The 24,985-nt window shown below is 36.9% G+C and overlaps 1 protein-coding gene across 1 annotated transcript in view; it reads right to left on the bottom strand.

The window, feature by feature from the left end:
• LOC150099799 (uncharacterized) overlaps positions 1-16,110 on the bottom strand; it is a 95,808-nt gene extending 79,698 nt beyond the window's left edge. Inside the window, exon 1 of the mRNA XM_090404512.1 lies at positions 15,420-16,110. Coding sequence (XP_090260638.1) covers positions 15,420-15,942 — 523 coding nt within the window. The 5' untranslated portion in view covers positions 15,943-16,110. The remainder of the gene's footprint in view (positions 1-15,419) is intronic.
• Positions 16,111-24,985: the final 8,875 nt, after the last annotated feature.

Here is a 24,985-nt window from a genome sequence, read left to right as displayed (position 1 = left end):
TCAATTTAATTCAACTCCTGACTCATATGAATCAGGAGTTGAATTGTAATGATGTGGAGGACCCTGCCATGCAGAAATATAGAGCTTATAATGCCATGATCAGACTTCACATGAATTATTGTGCACAGATTTGGTCACTGGGTTTTCATGGTGACGAGGATATGTTGGATAGGGTCCAGAGAAGATTCACAAAGGTGGTCAGTAATCTTTGGAATGTGGAGTACGAGGGCAGATTGAGAGAATGCAAGTTGCAGTGCCTTGTGAATAGGAGGAGAGGAGGGGGATATGATTGAGATATCTAAGCTAGTTAGAGGTTGCTATCAGGTTGACAAGAGGCCATTGCTGGAAACTGTATAAGGAGAGTGTGATCAGAGGAGCGAAGAACAGGTTCTTTGCATGGAGAGTGGTTGGTGAGTGAAATGTATTGCCTGAGTGTGTTGTGAATGTAGACAAATCAGTTTAAAGCATAGTTGGATGAGCATTGTGTGCAATAATGTGTACTTCCCAGGATCATTCTCTGACTCCATGGAGGTCAGATGTTAATAATAATAATATAGACTATGTATTGTCCAATATAATATACCATTTACACCATATTACTAGCATTTTTGAAAATCCTTTTCTGTTGGCACCTTGTGCTAAAAGCTCTTCAAAATGTGCCAAGAGACTAGGCCTGAATCTAGCTTGTTCTTCTCCAAAGCTTCCTTTCCACAATTTTTCTTAACTTTTTCTTGAGTATACTTCCTTAAATCTTACCAGGAACATTCAGTACAGAAATTTCTCTTAAATTCTTGTATTGTTTTATTTCTCCTGTTATAGATGGGTACTATGAAAGCTCTACTTCAATCATCTGAAATTAGACCCGCTGAGCAGGGCTTCTGATTTATGCCAAGTAGTCCTGCAAAACTCTTTTACCTCCATATTTGAGTATTTCCATTAGAATATCATCTATCACCAGCTGCCTTTCCCAGTTTTTTTTTTTTTTTTTACTTCAAGTATAGATATATCAGTTTCCTGATATATCAATATTCCTGATTGCATTCCTATTAAGTGTTTTCTACCACCATGCAGTTGCTGCTTGTTTCCTTTAGCAATCCTTCTAAGTAATTACTACAGACAATCTTTATCTTCAGTTATGTCACCTTTATTATCTTCAATTCCTGTCAGAGTATTCTCCCCCCCCCCATTTCTGATATTTTCTGGCATTTTCAATAGGCCTCCAGAATATCTGTCCATCTTCCTGATATTTATGTTCTATGTTTTTACCAGTTTTTTTCATGACTTTTGTTAGCTAGTTTTACAGAATTCTTCACTTTTTAATTTTTATCTGTATCCTCTCAGAGCACAAGCTGACTTAATTCCAAGGAACTTTCAATATTTTTTTTCTTTTCATTGACTGCCTCTAACTTCCTGAATTCTCTATGGAGTTATGATTTCCTATCCTTGCAGACAACCTTACCACATGCCTCTCTGGCTGAATTAATGTTTTCTTCAGGATTTTTCAATGAATCTCTAAAGGTTTTATTATTATTATCATTATTATTCAGGCCTCCATGGAGTCAAAAGACTCATCGTGGGAGGTCCTTCCTAGGAAACACAAAGTCTATCATACTACTCCTTGAAGTCGTTGACCATTCTTGCTCTCACCACTTTATCAGGTAATGCATTCCAAAGTTCAACCACCCTCCATGCAAAGAAACCACTCCTTTCTTTCAGGTATGATTCTTCACATTCTTCAAGAATTAAGGTTTGATTCTTGTTTTCTCACTGTCATTTTTTCTTAAATAACATTTGTGTATTTTAGTCAACAGTTCACCTCTGGAAGTTGCTCAACTTTCACTCTAAAACTTTGTTAAAAACTCTTTTCAATATGATATACTGTGCTGAAGTCTGGTCTTTATTGGGGATGAGAAAGTGGTGAAGAGGATTCAGAGGCGAGTGACCAAGATGGTGAGCGACCTGTGGAATTTTCCCTATAAGAATAGACTGAGGATGTGTGGATTGCAGAAGTTGGCTGATAGGAGAAAAAGATGGGATATGATAGAAACATTTAACTTGCTTAAAGGGTTTTATAGGATAGATGTAGGGGAAATGTTTCAGCACCTAGCTTGTGTGTCCAGAACAAGGGATCATCCCAGGAAGTTGAATAAAGGTGAAGTCAGTAGGAGTGCAAGGACTACATTTTTTGCTTGAAGAGTGGAATGAGTTGCCAGAGTCAGTTGTGAGTGCTTTGTCTGTTAACAGGTTCAAGGAGAGGTATGATAGATTGGGTCTCCCACGATGAGTCTTCAGACTCCATGGAGGTGCCCGTATAATAATATTCAGTTTTATCCTGCTTAAAATTGGTGATCATGTCAAATCTTCTGTATACTTTTTTGGAAATATTTCTCTTAAAATATGTGGTACCATGTATCAAGTTCTACTGCCCTCTTAACAGTTTAAATCTTGTATTGTAAATTTTTCATCATATTGCTCTAGAAATTTTTATCTCCTAAATCTAACATGCCATCTCAGCTGCAGATATTAATTTATTACTGTATATCATTTTGTTTGAAGATTTTTTTGAATACTTTGTTTTCAAAAAGGCAACAAAGTTTTCAGAGCACATTTTAAGTGACTCTTAACACCCCAACCAGCCATGACGTCTTTAGACGTTCAGCAAAATCTGGATACAATTCTGTAACATCTATTGAATAACATGGATAAGAAGCGCAAATTTTTTTATCACTATTTCATCCACCATGGCTGGTAGAGAGGTTAAGAGAAACAGTATCATTAAAAAAAAAAAAATCTTGTATCATTATTATTATAATGTGACACCTGAAAGTCCAAGGACTCATTGAAGGAGGCTATCTATTCTACAGCTCTCCATCTCCACCAACTACAATGAACTACAACTACCATCATAGTCTATACCAGCGCTTCCCAAACTGTGGTCCGCAGCCCCCTTGGGGGCCATGAAATAATGAAAACAAATAAAATGTTTTAAGACTAATAAGATAGATAATATCCATCCATCTATCTATATAAACATATAAGATAATGTGCCATGTCAAATGTATATGTAAGATGCTAAAAATTTAATATTTGCATTTGATTTTTGCAATATTCGCTGTGTATGTTTTGTATTGAATATAAATACAATAAATATTATAATAACATATGTCTGTATTACAATTTTGTTTTCCGATGGGGGCCGTGAAATATTTTAATTTTTTCAAACGGGCCTTTACATCCATAAGTTTGGGAGGCACTGGTCTACACCTATGCCATCTACTGCCCACCACCCCCACTAGTATTTTCACAGACAATCACAAACATCCATGCACATGGTGGGATTCAAACCTGCAGCCTCTTGGCTAGAGAGCAATACACTAACCACTCAGTCAACCAGGCTAGAATTGAGCACTTTCTTGGGAAATGTAACATTTTCATTCAAGGAGCAAGATGCTGTTACATCCATTTGCTGTATTTATGCTCTCCAAAATATGGAAAGGAAATTCTGAGTCAAAGCAAATGATACAGAGAAAAAAAAGAAAATAAGATGTCAATTTACTCTCAAAAAGAGAAACATGTTTCACATGTTCTTCACAAAGGAGATAGATGACAACTCTTTACTAAAGAGATGAGCATCACCTTCTGAAATAAGTGCAGCCATGCTATGCATGCTGAACATGCAACGTAGCATGTGTGAGTATGCTGAACATGCGACATGTAAGTGGAGTGCAACAGGATCTATTTTGGGACCATTATTGCTTAACTTAGGTTAATGACGTTCGGACTGGCTTATCTGCAGATATGTTGATGATGCAAAGTTGGGAAGAGCTATGAGAAGTAAAGCAGATGTGTTCTTGCAGGAGTATCTAAATAGACTATATGAGTGGAGCTTTCAGTTTAATGTTGAAAAGTGCAAGCATTAAGTGTAGGCAAGAATGAGATGTAGTGTTACAATTAATTATAAAAAAATAATTAATGGGATGCAGTGTTACAAAAATTACAATTAATGGAGTAATTTTGAAGGAGGTAGAGGAGATGACAGATCTGGTAGAGATGGTGGACAGAGACTTGAGTTTAGATGTCACATTGCTAAAATTGTAAGAACATCCCAATGGATTATGCAATAATTAGGAGGATACTGACATGCAGAAGCAAAGAGCTATGGTTCCCTTGTATAAGACTTTGATTAGGCTACTGTGCACAGAAGGAGGTGTGAGAAGTATTATATAAGGAGGGTGCAAGAAGTAGATTCTTTGCATGGAGAGCGATTGGAATGCACTGCCTGAGAGTATAGAAAATGAATGGGTTTAAGGCACAGTTCAATGATATTTTTGCATGCGAGAGTATGGACTTCCTGCAAAGAGTCCTTTGATTCCATAAAAGTCAGATATTAATAATAATAAAACCATAATTACTAATTATAATGAAGAGCCAAAGGCTTCAATTCGGTGACATGAACTTATTTAAGTTAAGGGATATAATCCCATATTGTTTCTTAGACGAATAAGAAACTCGAAGAGTTTCATGCCGAATATAGGCTAAGAAACAATATGGGATTATATCCCTTCACTTAAATAATAAAACCATGTTTTTAAGAAAATCCACCCATAAAATGTTGTAACCTAAAATACATTACAGTTGGTCAATTGGTAACATGCTGTTGAGACCAAGCAAGGAACTATTTCAAGCCATTTCAAGGCTATCACATCTAGTACACAGACACCATGATCAAAATACATTCATTTTACTAGGTTTGTCTTTCTTTTGCTTGTTACATGTAGCTTCTAACAATTGCATATTCATTTTTTGTTTTTATTTCTATTATAAAAAATAACATTTAAAAGAATAAATTAACAACAAGCAATAACAGCAACTGAAAAGTCAATTACATAGTTCCTTTTACTTAGTTTTTCATTCCAAGAAACCACCATAAAAAAGTATCATTATCAGTAAATTAATGATGTACATATATTTTGAGAAAGAACATTTGTTTCTTCTAGATAGGTTCTAATAATAGCTACTTGCATGTGAAAGTTTTCTCTTTTGATGCAAATTGCAAATTTAACAAAATAACAAGGTTATTTTGTTAAATTTACCAAGTCTCCTCTCCCCTTGGGGGGAAGAGGAGACTTGGTAATTTTTTTGTTGTCTTACTTTTGTTAAAAGCAATTAGTTTAAAAAAGCAGCAATAAAATGGTATATATTTGCAATTTCATACTAAACAGGATGACACCTAATGCCTGTTGTCAAACAAAACGATTTCTGTGTATGTATTGGATCACTCTGTATCTGAACCTATATTCCACAAAAGTATGGAATTAATGAATTGGTGCAATAAAGCAGAAAGCATAAATAGGTGTGTTTATTTGAGTCTGTCCTTTCTTCCTGATTTATATTTATGCACAGATTGACTTCACCAGACAGGTATTCAAAACCAAATCTGATGGAATAGGTTGGTTACACCTTATTCCTGAAGTGTCCAATGTCTGTATACTGTGTGGCTGGTTTACCAGTTTTAAGGGACGAAAAACTCAAGTTTCCAGGAGAAAAAACTCTCCACCTCTGTATGAGACCAGCCAACTCACCATTTAATTGAAAACACCTGATAAAGATTCCTCATGTCATAGATGGGATTTGAACCCGGGTCTTTGCAACCAAAGGGCTCATCTATACCAACTGTAAAAGAGTAAAATAAATAAATTACATTATTTTTTTCCCCAGGTGTTTCTAATCAACTCCCAAGGCCAGATTATTTTAAAACACTCAACACAAATAGCACAATAACAACGAGAAAGACTAATGATGGACCAAGATCAATCCCATCACATCTCTTTAGAACCCCTTTAAGATTCTGAACCAGTATTCAGAAAACACAAACATTGAACTTCTCTGATGAATTTAGAACATCATAAATTATTTTATTAATATGCATATGTGGGATAGATCAATATGAAGGTGGTGATATATACATAAGAGTTTGAATGATCTGCAGACAATAAACTATAGAAGAATTGAATCCAGGAAAAGGTGGATAACCAGTAGTCCACTGCAGGGCTCTGTACTTCGGCCACTGTTATTTAATTTTCACATCAATAATATAAAAAATGATTTAAGGGGAAATATCCAGTTGTATGCTGATGATGCAAAATGGGGTAGAGCAATATGATGAAGATATCCTGCAGGATGATTTAAATAGACTTATATCAGTGAAGAATAACAGCTGCTAGTTTAATTTTGCATTATGCACTTTGAGATGAAGAGATCACAAGCTGCATATATTGATGGAACTGGATTGCAGGAAATTGAGGACACAGATTTGGGGATAAGTGGCATCGCATAGGTGGCCAAAATATTCAAATTTCCAATATGTAGAAGTATATACACACACACAAGGATAGGGAAGTTATTATCCCTCTTTATGAGGCTACATCTGGACTACTGTATAGATCTAGTCACCTGGATCCTCGAGGATAAGGAAGTGGTGGAGAGGATCCAGAGGGAAGTGACCAAGATTGTTCTATGGAATGTTTCCTTAGAAGACAGACCAAAGGTCTGAGGAATTACAAAGGCTGGTTCATAGATGGAAAAGGAAGGAATAATACAAACACGTTATTCAAGGGATTTTATAGAAATGACAAAACAAGACTTCTCACTACATGGCTGGAAGACAGTGAATCAGAAAATTGTATCAAGGATGTGGTTAGCAAAGGCAGTATAATTTTTGCCTGTGGAGTGGTCAATGGAAGGATAAGTTGCCAGAAGCAGTTGTGTGTGTGTGTGTGTGTGCGCGCGCGCGCACGCACGCACACACGCACACACACACACGCGCGCTTTGTCTGTAAATGAATTCAAGTAGAAGGATGATAGGTATTGTGTGAATAATGGTTGCTGCAAGCCTCCCACAATGAGTGACTCCATGAAGATGCTCAAGAAAATGAAAACAGTAAAAACAAACAAAAGTATTCTAAACATAAACTTGTTTAGAAAAAAAAAATGTATTAGAAAAAAATAAATGAAAATTATATTAAAAAATATAAATAAAACATAAAAAATATATAATATAAAATTTCTCAGAAATCAGCTTAATTTGAATAAATATGGTTGCATAAAACTTCCCAAAATATGGGAACCACCAATACTTTTGAGACCCCAGTTTACATCCTAGGCTTCAAATAGGTGGCCACAGACCCCAACTAGTTAAGACGAGTCTTTCATCAACATGTTTCACTTAGTTTTATTTTGCCTGTGTGCATAGGTTAGAAGTCTCATATTGTACACCCTGATGATGTCTCAGTAACTGATACAAAATATTTGAAGAATTAAATATTATTTTTAATCCTTTCTTAGTGCTTTCACTCCATTAAGACACGAGTTTCTCCCAGCACTTAAGCCTTAACACATAGATTAAAAAGAATATCATCGTGCTTCTTCCTGTCTGCTAGGCTCTGTAAATGTTTAACATAAGAATGATGCAGTTTAATTTATAATAGTAGCAAATCTAGATTAATTGAAATATGGGGGTGAGAAGGGAAACCTGACAAGCATGAGAGAGCGACACTAATTTAGGAAACAAATGAGATTTGTAGGAGAGGTATTCAGAAATAGTTAACTTTTTTTAGGACTTCAGTTTGATTAATTTATTCAGCTCTTTTATTGCTTTGGTTATTCATTTTTGGATCCTCTCTAGTGTTTCCACATCACAATGAAAACTAGGTGACTAAATCTGGGCACACTAGTCCATATGCAGTCTAACCAATGCCTTATATAGATGCACCACCACTTCCTTATTCCTACATGTCAATGTATTTTGTTACACAGCAGCAATACAATGTACAATGTTTCCAACACGTGCGATGTGCCCTCAAAACTTCAGTACACTGTCTACCATCACTCCAAGATCCCGAATCGCATCCACTTCCTGAAGTACATCACCAATACAGTAATTAGCCTTATATCTTTCTATCCCACCTTTCATTTATTAACATTAAAACCGCAGCTCCACTCATTTGTCAAAAGCAAAAAGTCTATTCAAATAATCCTGTAGAGAATTAACTTCAGCTCTATTCCTGATACTTCTACCTAACTTTGCATCATCAGCAAACATTTCAAGATTCCTAGTCAATCCAGACAAAATATCATTAACAAAAAAGAGTTAAACAGCAGGGAGCCAAGAACAGAACCCTGAGGCATGCCCCTGGTCCCCTTCCTTTACTGAGACACCACTCCAGACAACTTGCTGGTATCATTCAGAGAACCGATCTAATCAATATACTATCTATTCCTATCCTCTGCAGCTTGTGCACTGCTTATCATGTGGTAATCTATTGAATGCTTTTGCAAAGTCTAAGGATGTCAGTGTATACAATTCTGACCTTTTCCAACACACTCATCACCTTATCATAAAACATAAGCAGATTGCTTAAACAAGACCTGCCTTTCACAAACTCATGCTGACCATCATAGAGAAAGGTGAAAGAATCGGAGTTTTATCAAGTGTTGCTGGGGTTAGATGCTAATAAGGCTGTGGGAATGGATGACATATCACCACTTATTTTTAAAGAATGTGCAAAAGAGTTAGCCATGCCCTTGTCCTGGTTATTTAATGAGAGTCTAGCAGTGGGTAAGGTTCCTAAGGTGTGGAAAGAAGGCAAAATAATGAGACTTGATAAACATGGTTTGAGAACAGAAGTTTCTTATTATAGACAAGTCTGTATATTTGCAGTTGTGATCAAAGTGTTGGAAAAATTGGTTAGAAATAGAATAGAGGATTTGGTTGATAAACATAAATGATGTTTATCAACCAAATTGATAAACATCATTTATGTTTATCAATTTGGCTTCATCTATACCTCCAGGGAGTCCAAAGACTCATCGAGGATATCCCGCAGAAACTCAACAAATTCACTCTCCTTGTTACTATATACTCTCTCTCTTTCCAATCCATGTTTCTATAATTAAAATCTCCAATTAGGACCATCTTCCTTTAACTTGCCCACCTAATTTGTCTAAACTTTTTCAATCAATACTTTCTACATTCTCTGAACTATTACATTGGCTCCTGGCCTATTAGATATACTATTCTATTGATCTCAACTTAACACCAAATAGCTTTAAAATGCTCACATGTACTTCCACTTCGACTCTTGAAGGACAATTTCTCTGCTACCATTAACAATACTCCTCCTCTTGATCTTCCTATCCTTTCAAAAATTTCTATATCCTACCATTTTGAGTCCTGACGGTATATGATCCTCAGTCAAACAGGTTTCACTTATGCCAATTATCTTTGGGTATACTAATTCAATCAATGCTACAAACTCAGCCCTTTATCTCTGATACTCCATACATTAGTATACAAGAATAGCAATTCCTCACTCTTTGAGGACCTCCCATCAATACAATCACTCTTTACACTCTCTATGCTATAGTGCACTTCTCTTTGTTCTAACCATCTTCATTTATATTCTTACAATCCCCACCATTCTGCACTGCATCAGCGCCAAGATAGCTCAGGAGGTATAGACGAAGCCTTTTGGTCAGAAAGACCTGGGTTCGATTCCTGTCCATGAAGTAAGGAACCTTTATCTAGTCTTCAACTAAAGGTGAGTTAGCTGGTCTCCTATAGAGGAGAAGGGTTTTTTTCTCCTAGAAACTTGGGTTTTTCATCCCTCCGAACAGGCAAACTAGCCAGGAAAACACACACAATTGACAGACAAAAAAATACATTATAAGCAGTTTCATAAGATGGTGACATACTATCCATTTGAGACTCATGGCCACTGTATCATCATATGCTAATTAATTGCAGTGCATCACTTTGCTCTGTTATAATCACTTCCTACCTTTTGTATCCAGTACTGCCGACAGGGTGTAGCATAGAGGCAGCCTGCCTCACAGCGCTGCTTAATAAGGGCACTCGTTCAGCCATATTGCAGTAGGTAACGTCACTACACTAGCAATTCCTGTTAGCGTAACAAGTGCAGAAAGAAGTTTTCCCATGCTTAAACTGTTTAAAATTATTTGCCAACAAATATGACTGCAAATCACAACTTTATCAATAGAGGCGGACATAGCTTATAATTTAAATTTAGAAGAGCTTTAAACAATTTTATTGTGCGGTATTCCCGTAGAGCAAACATTTAATTAATATTAGTATATAATCGTTTTGCATTAATGTTTCTCTTGTAATAAAAACAAAATAGAAATCTGAGAGTGTCTTATATTTTTGTTTTGTAATCCATAAGGGGTAATATTTAATTGTTTGCCTCAGGGCACGATCCAATCTGGCAACCGCCCTGTTTGTATCCATCCTCTTCTCATCCTTCCACAACCTGCTTCTCAACCTCTCTCTGTTTTTTCTAATTTCATATGAACCCTGTGCACTCTTATTAAACAACAATTGCTCCAAATGACCAACCTGAAACCCATTCAAATGCATTCCATCAGCTTTGGACCATTCTAACTTCCCTTCAAATTCATTCCATATGCTAACCACTCGGCCAGCCAGCCTGGTTGGCTGAGTGGCTAGCGTATCCACTCTCCAGCCAAAAGATTGTGGGTTCAAATCTTGCCATTGGCATGGATGTTTATGATTGTCTGTGAAAATACTAGTGATGGTGGGTGGTAAATGGCATTGGTGTAGTTGTGGTTAGAATGAGCTGTAGAGCAGGTGCCCTCCCTTGATGAGTCTTTGGACTCCCTGATGCTGTCATATAATAATAATAATGATTCCATACATTCACAAATTGAACTCTCCTGACACAATGCAGCCATTTTTGTCATTCAGTATCATTGCTCGCCTTCTCAGTTCACTACTGTCATATCTGGGCAACAACTTTCCCAATAACACTATTATTTTTCACTTCCTTCAGCAACTTCTTCAAATCCCTTTCCACATTCTTTGTCTCATTATTCAAGTCGTTTGTGCCCACCACTAATTCTGAAACCCATTCCTTCCTTCTATGCAAAGCATCTGATATTCATTTTATTGTACCATCTGTAAAACATATCTTATGCAGTTAATATTTTACCACACCTTTAATGATTGAGTCACCATATCAAGCAATCCTGTCATCCTTATATATACTTGCTTCTTGTTATTAACTTCCTTGTCATTTACACCAGTTATCCTCTTCTTTAAACATTCAATTTTCTCCTCCATACATGTAACTTGACTCTTCATTTTCAGTAACTTATGCCTAAGCTCTTCCACATCACTTCTATTATTACAGTCGCAAGCACACCCATCCATTTCCTGACAATTCCCAGTAACACCGCTTTCATCTTTGGAATGTTCTAACCTTTCATTGCACTTCTCACATGCTATAATACATTTCTTTTTATCATTCCATCTAACGCCCCATGAGTAGCATTTCCAAAATTTTTTATTGTGCTCCATATATAGTTTATAATTATAGTTTTATAATCAAGAGATTATAATTTTCATTAGGTATTCTACACAAATTTAGTTTTTCATTCTGATTTTTTAAGGAAGAGATAATTTCACTTACTGTCTCCTTTGTGCATTAGAAACTTAAGTTTCTCTTTTTTTTGTGTGTGAATCTCATCCCCCCCCCAAAAAAAACTCTGAAACTATCATACATTAGAACAGTGGATAAACAAATACTTTGATAATCTGGATCCAGCTCTAGAGACAACATGGACATCTGCAGGATTGTGGTCTCACACTGGCTAATGACTATCAACCACATGAAGTACATAACCTTACAACATTTTTTTTTTTTTTTGCTTGGTTAGAAAGTATATTATACTCAATATGACATAGTGAGCATACTAATCCTTTAGTATGCTCACTACTACTACTATATGGAATAGGCCTAAGTTCGATTCTCGTCGCGACGGGAGGAATCTTTATCTGGTCGATTTCAATCGATGGTGAGTTAGCCGATCTCATACGGAGGTAGCAGGGTTTTTTCTCCCGGAAACTCGGGTTTTTCATCCTGCATACATACAAATCGGCCCTTCAGAACACACGCAATTTACAGACAAAAATTACTAGTTGTGGTGGTGTTGGAGGTGGGCGGTAGATGGCGTTGATTCGTAGTAGAGGTAAGGTGTAGAGACAGTTGAAGATGTCCTCCCGCGATGAGTCTTCGGACTCCTTGGAGGTATCAGGAATAATAATAATAATAATAATAATAATATTACTTTTATAGAGAGGATGTTGATTTCACATCAACTGCAGCAGCATCTCATAGTCTTATGAATAGTGATTGTTATTCAAAGTTGGGAAACTACAACTGCTATCCTAAGCGAAATACAGCTATTTCTAAACATTAACATTGCATTTTTTTTCTTTACTATTCTAAATGCAGAAAGAGAATGTTTCTTTTCTTTTCTCTCTCTTTTGAGATAATCTTACTCAAAAAGTTTGGAAACCTATTGCATAAATTCATTATGACATATTTGTCATAATGAAATTATGTGATGAAACATGTTTCCAGCAACAGAGGAGTGGAAAGAAGATAAAATAGTTCCAATGAATAAGGGAAAATCCAATAAGCCAGTGTGTGTGTATCAGGTATTGTGGTGAAGGTGTTAGAGAGGCTGGCTTTCCATTCTCATCAATCCACATTTTACAAACTTAAATGGATGAGGATGGAAATCTTTTGGAAAGTAGCAAGGATTTGTTAAGGGGACATCACATTTTAGTAACTTGGTTACATTTTATAATAGCGTGAGTAGTATTGAACACAGGAGATGATTATGAAGTGAAGTGATAGTCATTTGGTAACCTGATTATCGAATAGTTGACTGAGCAATATCAGAAAGTTCTTTCTGATGTGATGTTACAAGAGGATATGAATAGGTTGATGTTTTGGACTGAAGAATGGGGATGTCATTTCAATGTTGCTAAGTGTAAAATTATTCACTTTGGACAGGGTAGATGGAATAAGGTTTATTATAATGAAGGAACTTGATTTCAGGAGATGAAGAAGGCTAAGAAACCTTGGAATAAGAGAGGAAGTTCGGGAAACTCTGCAAAGTTATAAGGGTTACTGAGAAAATTATTGTTGTAATTCGAAGAATGCCAACATGTACAGATAAGGAGGCGATAGTTCCACTTTAGGCTAATCAGGTCTCATTTGGATTTCTGTACACAGATCTAGTTACCTGGCAATATGGAGAATAAGGAAATTGAACAGTGTGTGCAGAGGAGAATAACATATTATTATTATTATTATTATTATTATTAAACAAGACCTCATGGAGTCAAAGACTCATCTAGGAGGTCCTTTTATCTCACACACATCTCATCATACCGGGTCTTAAACACATTCAAACTCCTTGCAGACACCACACTCTCAGGCAAGGCATTCCAATCATTCACAACTCTGCACGAAAAAAACCTGCCTCTCACTCCCCTACTCACACCCTCTTTATACAGTTTCCAGGGATGACCTCTGGCATATTCCATAATGCCAATGAATTAAAGTCACTATTTCGCAATTCAATATTCTCTCAGAACTCTGGAATGTTGATTATAAGGAAAAATTAAGGGAATGTGGTCTTAGAGCTTAGCAGACAGGAGTAGAGTTGATATGATTGAGATGTGTAAGTTGGTGGGAGGAGCCTAACAAATAGATACAGGGGAATTACTGCACTGGGTAATGTGAGAATGAGAGGTCATCCCTGGAAACTTCACAAAGGTCATATGAGTAAGGAAGTGAGAAGAGATTTTTTGCACAGCACATGGTAAATGACTATAACACATTGCTGGAGTGGGTGGTGAGTGTAATGACAATGAATGTCTTGAAGCCAAAGTATGATAGTTATTGCAGTCTGTGTTCGACTTCATTGAAGACTTGGAAGTAATACTAATATGTTTACATAACGAATCCTGTACTGCCTTCACATATTCCTAGTGCATTTGGTTTTGACATTTTAAAACAAACCCTTTATTTAAATATATTTATACATTCAAATTTATAATAAATATTAAATTTAAAAATGTATTATCTCTAAACTACAAAAGAACAACTGCAACTCAAAATAGTAAGCTCTCCAACCTTGCAATATTCCAAGTGAAATTAAACACATGGCTTTGTTATATGATTTTAACCTCAGCTATATTATTATCTCATAGTTTTTGTTTTGTAAAATAAAACTAGAAATTGTTTTACTAAAAAAAAAGGAAAAAAGTTTCTCATAACAAAAAAAAAATGCACAAATGTCACTAATATATTTCTATTGCTATATTTGAAATGCTTGGCATCTTTGCATTCCAAAAGAAAATAAATGAGATTACAAATAAAGGCATAACAAAATACAGTATATAGACTTCCTTGGACTTAAAACGTCACAAGACATGTTATGTTTCTTGTAGCTTATTATTAATCATTATTAAACGGGCATTTCAAAGATATCTGCATCAACTAAGGCCTGCCATGATACTTACCTTGGCCAAGTAGTATGTCAAGCTAATTCAAATATAGTGGGGAAATATAGCTACTGGGGGGGGGGAACCTCCAATGTTTTCAGTTACGCCATTAACTATGCTAAACTCCGCAGTGTCTTAACGCAAACTAAATTTGTAAATAAATTACCAAATAGCATATTCCATAATGCCAATGAATTAAAGTCACTATTTCGCAATTCAATATTATTTGTACATATTCTCTTTCCAACTTGTCATGCAACTTGTGGAGAACATCCCCCACCCTCCACTTACATACACAATAGCTAATATGGAGTGAAACTTAACATATGGTTGAACAGTTACATGAAAAATGAATAAATAAATAATAATTGAGAAGTTTTGCTGTTGCAACCTATTTATTCATTCACGTATATGTGTGTGTGTGCGCGCGCGCGCGTAAAATATCGTGTAAATGAACATATCGCATGCTAGAGTTAGGAAAGGGTGTAACCGATAATGAAATCGAAACTAACTAGTCACTTTTCCTTCATTTTAAGGAATAATGCTAATTGTGCGACTAAGTAACAACTTTACGGGAATTCTACAATGAGGGCCGGAAACCCAATAAGGGCTATCACTGTCAAAGATGGAGAGGAAAGTTTTATGTAAGCCGTTATATCAACCTTGTCAGTTCTTAAAAATAAAATTCATCTGGTATATAAACATAAACATGGAAGTCTGGCATTGTGAATAGACGTATCTTTTATATACAATAAAAGCTAAAATTTCGTTACATGATACTGACAATAAATTTAGTCATTTAAATAATAACTGATGATAAATTTGCCTATACAGGGGGGGATGAACTCGAGAATGGTATAACCATCTAATAATTAGGCTGAAATTATAATATGGAATTAAACAATAATAATCGTCGACATAGAACAGCGGAATCTGCACATATAAAATTGTTTTATTGAAGAAAACTTCAAAATATATTCAGTTCTAATATTGGTAGAAACATGTTTTATATTTAACTTACCTGTATGTTTGCGAATGTGTGCTGTAAGATGAGAACTTTTCCGATAAGCACTGCAACATCCTCTATATGGACACCTGTGGGGCCTATCTGAACGATTTGTTGATTCCTCACTCCTAGCCTTTTCTTCAGTCAGGATAAGAGATCTGCCGGCTGGGTTAGATTCATGTAGTGAACTGCTGTACGTGCATTCTGTTGTGTCGTCATCCGAATCACTCTCCACATACGTTGTTACGTGATTTGATTTTACATTTTCGTGTTGTCGAGATTTAGGCTTAATTCGTTTTTCTTTTAGATATTTCTTGGGTAAATTTTCTACGTTTTCATCATTTTCCGTGTGTTCCGGCTGGCCTCTTTGTTGCATCTCAAAGAGTATCTGGGCAGCCGAAAACACACTATCCTGTTTAGAATTCGTGCAGTCTGAATTACAAGAAGCATTAACTGATCTATTCTCAAATACTACAGGACTTTGTCTTAGTAACGTTAACACCATTAATGTATCTCCTTCTACAGGCAATCTGAACATTTTCTTTATTTAGAATACAGATGATTTTTACAGTATAATTGAAGATGAAAATAAAAACCAGTTATCTTATCACAAACACGATTACTACATAAATAGCAACTATATTTCCTCAGTGAAACATTTTAACCAACAAATCTGATATCCAGTCTACAAAATTAAACTGGCACACCCACAAGTGCAAATCCTCATATTCAAAACAACGCACGCTAAAGTAAAACGAAGTACTTTCTTACAAGTTAATATAAAGCAACACCGGAAATAGAAAACAATTGTAGGTGGTGCCCTGCTGGGAGACGAGATATTATTGGTTACTTGAAATTTTGCGAATTGCGTCATAGTATGATAATCACCAAATCTTATTAGCAATACGCTGATAGATGTTAGATTGAATTAATCGCTAACATTGTTGTAAATTAATTATACAGAATGATAAATGCAGAAATTTCATGAGTTTAGTATAATTATAAAATTGCAAATGCATCAAAATTAATATCGAATGCTTCAGCTATAGGCAGATGCTGTATACGTGTTTTTTTTTCCCTAATATGCAATTATACCAACAATGTGTCTTAATAAAATTACAAATCTTAAAAAATAGGAATTAATAAAAATGAAAAGCTTGCAATATGAAAGAAAGAACTAAGCTATTTTTGGCAATGGAGAAGACCCTTTTTTAACGACAGCTGAATTTAATTAGGTTTAAAAAGAAAGATATTAATCAACATCTTGAAGGTGATAATGGTGAAAGCTTGACTAAAGACTTGATTGGAATCGAGACGGTATGCTATTTAAAGCAGGTGGCCAACCTTTTACGTTCCGTGCGCCAATGTTTTTACGTACAAGTTTAGACGTGTTATACAACTCTTGTATCCTTAAAAATTCCTTGTAAAAATATGTTAAAAGACACGATATATTGATTTAATATAAAAATAAGGCTTAATTTTCGATAAAGTACAAAACTGCAAATATTCACAAAGGACGGACAAAACACGACTCCGTAGCGCATGAGTATCAAATGTAAACTGACAGCCAAAAAATTGCGACGCACCGCTGTTACTAACGCTTGGCACCTCAGGATCAAACAAATGAATGTGCAAAAGATGTGCACCAAGCAATAAAATCGCTGAAAATAATGATAAAGTTTTAATTTTGTTTCTACAAATCAGGTTTGGTTAATACGTTTTGCATAAATATGCTTAGGTTTTTTATTATCATTATTGGGGTCCAGTATGCCACTTTTGGCGCATGTGCCATAGGTTGGCCATCCCTAATTTAAAGTAAACATTTTAACAACATCATGATTTTTCAGTAATATAAAGTATAAAAAGCTTAATTAAGAGTAAGCATTTATTTTATTTTGAGTCGAAAAAAAATTTTTTTTGACAAAAAATAATAAAAATACACACCCACATGCCGGGATTTTCAATTTTCTTTCACCACTCGTAGTTCTGGCGAGGGAAAACAGTTGTTTGAGCTGAAAAAGTTGAGTTGAGTGGTAATTTTTCTTTTCAGGTGCGTTAGTCCAAAAACTAGCTGGAACAGCAAGGCTAAAGGTGATTTTCCATTGCCTTCCTTGCTCGAGTATCTGTTTACTTGCCAGTTTGTCTGTTTCTAGAAATGGAAAATCGGAGTTTCGAAAATGAAAAAAAAAAAACTCATTCCCCTTATTATGAGACCGAATAACTCACCATTTGATTAAAAAGTCCTGATAAAGGTTCTTCGCGTCATAGATGGGATTCGAACTCAGATTTTTTCGAGTTTCCATCAAAACCAAAGCCGCTACGGAAGCTTGGAGTGATACCGATATCATTTTCTTTTTCATGTGCAACCAGGTTAGTCAACGGTGGTTGAAATAAATGGAGTTTCATCTACATTATCTGGTAGTTTTTATTTATTCTGATACTTTTCAAATGTAGGGCAAAGAAAATCAACCATTAAGTAGTAATATGCACAGAAAAATGGGAGGCGACGGTTTTTAAATGTAAGCGACACGAGGTGAACCAGTCTGCTATATTTAAACAAATAAAAATTAATAGCCTATTTTTCTACCCATTGCAGGGTGAAGTGAAGATGTTTTCGGTCTACCCCCATGGTGACCCAGCCCATATTGGGAGAGGACAATCACAAACACCCTCAAAACGACTCACAAACAAACGCGGGATTCGAACCTGCAGCCTCTTCCCTGAAAACTATAAGTTATCAGGGAAGAGGTATACCAGGGTTTATATACCAAAACTAGTATATAAAAGTTTATATATTAGAAATGGGTATACCAAGGTTGACAATTGACATTTATGACTTTAGGGGTGAAGCAAGATGCTTTTCATATTCGCCGCTATCTGTTGTGGTTACAGTGAAGGTAAAATTTATGAGCAGATTGCTTGCCCTGAAAGGGCATGGAGATTATGCATCACTAAAGGAGGCTAATATAGCTTTTGGTCTTCTGTATTTGAATATGTCCTTTGGATCGTATGCTGCATCTTGCTGAACCAAATCGTTGGGATGTGTGGACGTCTTTAGGAAAAACTTGGATGCTAAGGATTGCAGAAAAGAGAAAATATAGGGAATATTTGTGTCTCTGTGGAGCGGATTGTTTCTAACATACCATGGGGCGTTCAGAATCATTCTCAAGCACTTGTTCTGCACTCGCTGTATTTTGATAATGTTAGCATTAGAGGTGTGGCTCCAGACCGGAGAGGCATAGGTGATTATAGGACGAATTGTCATCTGGTATAGTTGCAATTTGATTCTGTTGCTGAGCTTGCTATTTCTATTAATTAGCAGATAGATCTGAGCTATGGCTTTAGATGCCTTTGTGAATGCAGACTTAGTGTGCTGACTGAAAGATAGCTTTTTGTCGAGAATCACACCCAGGTAATTTGTTTCTGTCTTCCAGGGAATTTTAGTATTGAAGAGTAACACATCTCCTGCAGGAGGCATTGGTCTTTTTGAGAAAAGAACGGCTGAGGTTTTCTGGGGGTTGACTTCCAATCTCCACTTAGAGAACCAACCCTCCAGCTTTAGAATGTTTTCTTGAAGCTACCTGGTAATGAAATGGGGTTTGAGAGATCTGGTTAGTATTGCCCGCATACAGGGCCAAAATGGAAGCCATCGGATTGTGTGGGATGTCTGACATGTATACAGAGAACAGCAATGGAGCCAGTAGAGATCCCTGCGGCACTCCAGCAAAGATGTGGCGCTGGGATGATGTAGAACCGTCGATTTTTACTTGCATTGATCTATTCTGAAAATATGAATGGATTAAGTGAACCATTTTTAGTGAGGTACCGTCTGAGATAAGTTTCTGCAGGAGTCCAAAATGCCAAATTTTGTCAAATGCTTTGGATAAGTCTAGGAAAACAGCGCCTATGCACTAGTGCCAGTTGTAGCTGGTGGTGATGTATTCCACAATTCTGTGGATTTGCTGGGTAGTACTATGGTGTTGCCTAAAACCAAACTGTTCTTTAGGGAGGATGTTTAGGTCATTTACTGAGGTTCGGAGTCGTGAGAGGATGACCTTCTCTGCAACCTTACCCAGATTTGAGATAAGACTGATAGGACAATAATTTTGCGGTAGGTGTTGCGGTAGGCTTTAGACTTGAACATAGTTCAAGTCTAAAGATGGTACAACACCAGTAGAACTCATCTTCAGACTTGAACTATGTTTCAGGTGCAAACTTAACTGTTTGCTTACTTGGGATTAGGGGTTAAATAACCAAGCTTATAAAATTACTTGGTAACCTTAATATACAGTATCCCCAAGTTAAAAAATTAATTACATCTCTATCTCCTCCAGAGATTCTTATTAAAAATGAAAACACCTTGTAGCAACTTGTATAGGTAAAGTTGATAAGGCTCTGTATTACTAAAACCTTTGTATGAGTCCTTATAAGGACTATAATAAACAAGGAGCAGATTATGATATGATACCGTGAGTGAGGTAGTGGCGATGTCCTCGGTCAGTTTTGGAATTGTGGTGCGTTTATTATATTATGTGTCTTGAAGATCATGCAATTTTTGATTCAGTGCTCTTGCCAAAATAGTACAGAGTCCTGCAGCAGTGCCGGTAAGACTACAACTGCACGGTAAGCGTTTTTTTTTTTTAAGATACTTCACATTGATAATCATGGAAAAACAGCTAAATGAGACAATGTTCGAGGAGGTATATAAATACTTTATAAGACTAGGTGAAGTACTTAACAAGAATTGGCCTGGAAAAGTGAAACTTTACGACACGTTTCCCCAGGAAAGTGTCACAGACGTTGTCTCAGAAGATCAATTAGAATCGGTGCCTTCTACTCCTTCAGACATTGTAGATGTGCGAGCACGCAAAAAACGAAAAACAACAGAAGAACCGCACAATGACAATAATGAAATGGAACAGGATTCTCAGGGTTCGGACGCCGCTATTTCTCCCAAAGAAATGGTGCTTCAGATCATACTTAGAGAAAAGCAGAAGTAGGAAGCTTTAAGATCCACAATGTCCAATCTGCACATTGGCTTCATTAAGGCCAAAAACATGGATCAAGGCATAATGATCCAGCCAGCAACAGTGACAGATTATAGAAGGTTGACCAAAGAACTGGACGACAGAGGCATCCAATATCATACCTTTGCACTCAGTTCCGAAAAAAAACTTAAAAGTGGTCCTTCGTGGTGTCTGTGAAGACATTGACAGAGCAGAAATAGCTGCTGACCTGAATTCTCAGGATCTGCCTACAATCAATGTCAGCAGAATGTACAAAGCAGAGACTCCCATGCCATTAGTCCTAGTTGAGATTCATAAAATATACAAGGATATCTACAACTTAAAAACAGTCTGTGGGTCTAATCGTCATACCAGAACCACTCCGGAAAAAATCATCTTCTGGGCAGTGCCACAGGTGCCAGAAGTTTGTCCATGCCCAGAATCTTTGTAGAGCAGAATATAGATGTTTGAAATGTGGGGACAGCCACCCAACCAATACCTGCACAAAGCCGAGGACCACCTCGGCCAAATGTGCCAACTGCGGTGGCCCTCATCCTGCGAACTACAAAGGATGTACTCAGCACCCAAAGAACAGACGGATGGAGGCAGTCAATCAGTCCTCCTACAGTATAAGAACAGCAGAAGCCCAGGCATCAAAACCGGAGACTCAGCGGCCACAGTCGGAGACCTCCAAAAATAGAGACACTCAAAAGCAAACAAGAAGTTATGCCGATGTGACCCGTACAAATAGACCAATACCGGAAAAAATCAACTAACAGCACCTAAAAATCTAACAGCTGTTATTACGTCCTCACTAGCAAACATGCTACAAAATTTCAGCCTATCAAACCCTACTGAAACCTCCATTAAAAGATTTCTTGGTGAAACGCAGGTCATCCTCACAGCTCCCATAAATGAATAGTAACAAACTCATTCCAGCATCTCTTCAGATAGTTGCTTGGAACGCAAATGGCCTCAAAAACAAAATTCTGGAACTCCGAAATTTCACATATAGGTAGCAACCAGATGTTATATTAATCAGTGAAACTCATTTAAGATCCTCAGATAATCCTATAATAAGGGGCTATCACCTATACAGAAATGACAGATTACTCTAGAGAGGCGGCGGCACTGCCATCTTCATTAAAAACTACATTAAGCACCACTCTGTGAGCAATCCTTCAACCACTAACCTTGAGATCACAGGCATGGAAGTAGTCACCAGTTCCACTGGCAAACTGAAAATCTACTCAGCTTACAACCCTCCCCCAAAAATCTCTACTTCACTGACCTGAATGCCATCTTATGCTCAGAGCCCACCATTATTGCCGGGGATCTGAATTCCAAGCACCCTGCATGGAATTGTGCAACCACAAACAAGAATGGATGCATCCTTTCCAATTACATAGGATCAAGCAACGCTGTTGTGGCAGACCCCACCGAACCAACTCATCTCAGTACGTTCGGCACTGCTGACATCCTGGATATAACTATCCTGCAGGATATTAAACTTCAATACAGCATCATATCTGATAAACTGTCATCTGATCCCAATTCAATTCTATTACAGCTGGGAAATCAAGAATATGTGTCCTCCTTCTCACTTCTACATTGCATGGGAAAGACTGTCAATAGCACTCAAGGATTACCTCACATACGTAAGAAAGTAGAAACTGCAGTTACAAATCTCACAAAACAAATTAATTCTGCTATGAAGGTAGCTACCTGCTATAAATCTGCCCGGAAGCCAGATTGTTTGCCTGAAGATATCATGAACTTGATCAGAGACAAAAACAGAGTTAGGAAAAGATTCCGTAACACGCGTGCACCACAAGATAAAACAGCTCTAAACAGGATAAATGGGGCAGTTAGAGATGCACTCTAAACTCATAGAAACGAAGTTTGGGATAAAAAGTTATCCTCTATCTCTCCTATTGACCATTCTATCTTGGGGTTACTGAGAAACATCAGAAATAAAAACAGTTCCCCCCCCATAATCTCAAACCAGAGCTTAGTTCACACAGATGTAGATAAGGCAGAAGCCATACTAAAGACTCTAGAGGAGCAGTGCAAACCCTCTTATAACAACTTTGATTTCAATCACTTGTACAAAATCCACAGACATATCAGACGCGCTTTAAATCTCCCAGATACCAGAGCTGACCATATTGCACCCACCTCACCTGTTAAATTATATGATATTATTAAAAAACTTAACAATAAAGCTCCTGGACCAGATGGCATCTCAAACAGGGTGATCAAGCTGCTGCCTCGGAAAGCTGTAGTGCACCTGACCAGTATAATAAATGCAATCTTAAGATTTCACTATTTTCCTTCCACCTGGAAACGGGCTGATGTAATTCCTATTCATAAGCCAGGCAATGACCCACACCTACCGCAAAATTATTGTCCAATCAGTCTTATCTCTAATCTGGGTAAGGTTGCGGAGAAGGTCATCCTCTCCCACTTCCAAACCTCAGCAAATGACCTAAACATCTTCCCTAAAGAACAGTTTGGTTTTAGGCAACACCATAGTACTACCCAGCAAATCCACAGAATTGTGGAATACATCACCACCAGCTATAACTGGCGCCAGTACATAGGAGCTGTTTTCTAGATCTATCCAAAGCATTTGACAAAATCTGGCATTTTGGAACTCCTACACAAACTTATCTCAGCCGGTATGTCACTAAAAATGGCTCATCTAATCCATTCATATCTTCAGAATAGATCAATGCAAGTAAATATCGACGGTTCTACATCGTCCCAGCGCCATATCTTTGCTGGAGTGCCACAGGGATCTCTACTGATTCCATTGCTGTTTTTCTGTATACATGTCGGACATCCCGCACAATCCGATGTCTTCTATTTTGGCCTTGTATGCGGACGATACAGCAATACTAACCAGATCTCTCCGACCCTATTTCGTTACCAGAAAGCTTCAAGAAAACCTGCTAAAGCTGGAGGGTTGGTTCTCCAAATGGAGATTGGAAGTCAACTCCCAGAAAAGCTCAGCCGTTTTTTTCTCAAAAAGACCAATGCCTCCTGCAGGAGATGTGTTACTATTCAATACTAAAATTCCCTGGCAGACAGAAACAAATTACCTGGGTGTAATTCTCGACAAAAAGCTATCTTTCAACCAACACATCAAGTCTACGTGCGCAAAGGCATCTAAAGTCATAGCTCAGATCTATCCGCTAATTAATATAAATAGCAAGCTCAGCAACAGAATCAAATTGCAACTATACCAGATGACAATTCGTCCTATAATCACCTATGCCTCTCCGGCCTGGAGCCACACCTCTAATGCTAACATTATCAAAATACAGCGAGTGCAGAACAAGTGCTTGAGAATGAATTTGAAAGCTCCGTGGTATGTTAGAAACAATCAACTTCATATTTGCTGTTTTAAGGATACTTGTGACATAAGTCTGAATGATAAATGCACGTAAATACAAGAAAGATATTTAATTAACCAAATATTTCGGTCTGGAAATAGCAGATCATCTTAGTGATATAACATCACGCGGCGTGTTCTATTTTTAACGATCTATTGTTAGTATTCTAGCTTGTATTTTTTAATACTGTTCTTGGAATACCACTGAAGATGGTCTGCTATTTCCAGACCGAAATATTTGATATTTCGGTCTCGAAAAAAAAAAATTGATATTTCGGTCAAACATATCGGTCTGAAATATTCCAGACCGATATGTTTGACCGAAATCTTGTGTTTACGTGCATTTATCATTCAATCAACTTCATAGTGACAAAAATATTCCTTATATTTTCTCTTTTCAACAATCCTTAGCATCCAAGTTTTTCCTAAAGATGTCGACACACCCCAACGATTTGGTTCAGCAAGCTGCAGCATACGAGGCAACGGACATATTCAAATATAGAAGACCAAAAGTTGTATTAGCTTCCTTTAGCGATGCATTATCTCCATGCCCATTCAGGGCAAGCAAACTGCTCATAAATTTTACCCTCAGTGTAACCACAATAGATAGCGAGGTATATGAAAAGCATCTTGCTTCACCCCTAAAGACATAAATGTCAACTGTCAATTGTGAAACCTTGGTATTTAGGGTCTAGCTGCTCACTGAAGAGACCTCAAAAAAGGTCGAATCCGGTCTGGGTAGTGACCCAACCCATAATGTATTGCAGTATACATCTTTTAGTGAGATGTGCTTTACATTATGGAAAATACTAAGAATAGTGATCGGAGGTTTACTCACCTTTATAATGAGTTGCCCTGGTGTTAGACCATCTTTAGACTTGAACTATGATTCAAGCGCAAACTTAACTGTTTGCTTACTTGGGATTAGGAGTTAAATAACCAAACTTATATTACTTGGTAACCATAATATATATATGTATATATATATATATATGAAAAACCATAAATTTATTTAAGAGATCCGTTCACGTTGCTAGAGCCCCAAATACAAGTTTAGAAATAACTTTAGAATTAGGACTCAGAAATACAAGTTTAATTTTCAAGAAAACTAATATTCACAATTAACTAGATAGATCGTGCCTCAGTAACGTGCATACGTTTTATAATACAGTGACGGC

Source organism: Typopeltis vanoorti, chromosome 14 (genome assembly GCF_054136105.1).
Source record: "Typopeltis vanoorti isolate ZY-2024b chromosome 14, IOZ_Tvanoo_1.0, whole genome shotgun sequence".
Lineage (NCBI taxonomy): Eukaryota > Metazoa > Arthropoda > Arachnida > Uropygi > Thelyphonidae > Typopeltis > Typopeltis vanoorti.
This window is presented reverse-complemented; position numbering and strand designations above follow the sequence as displayed.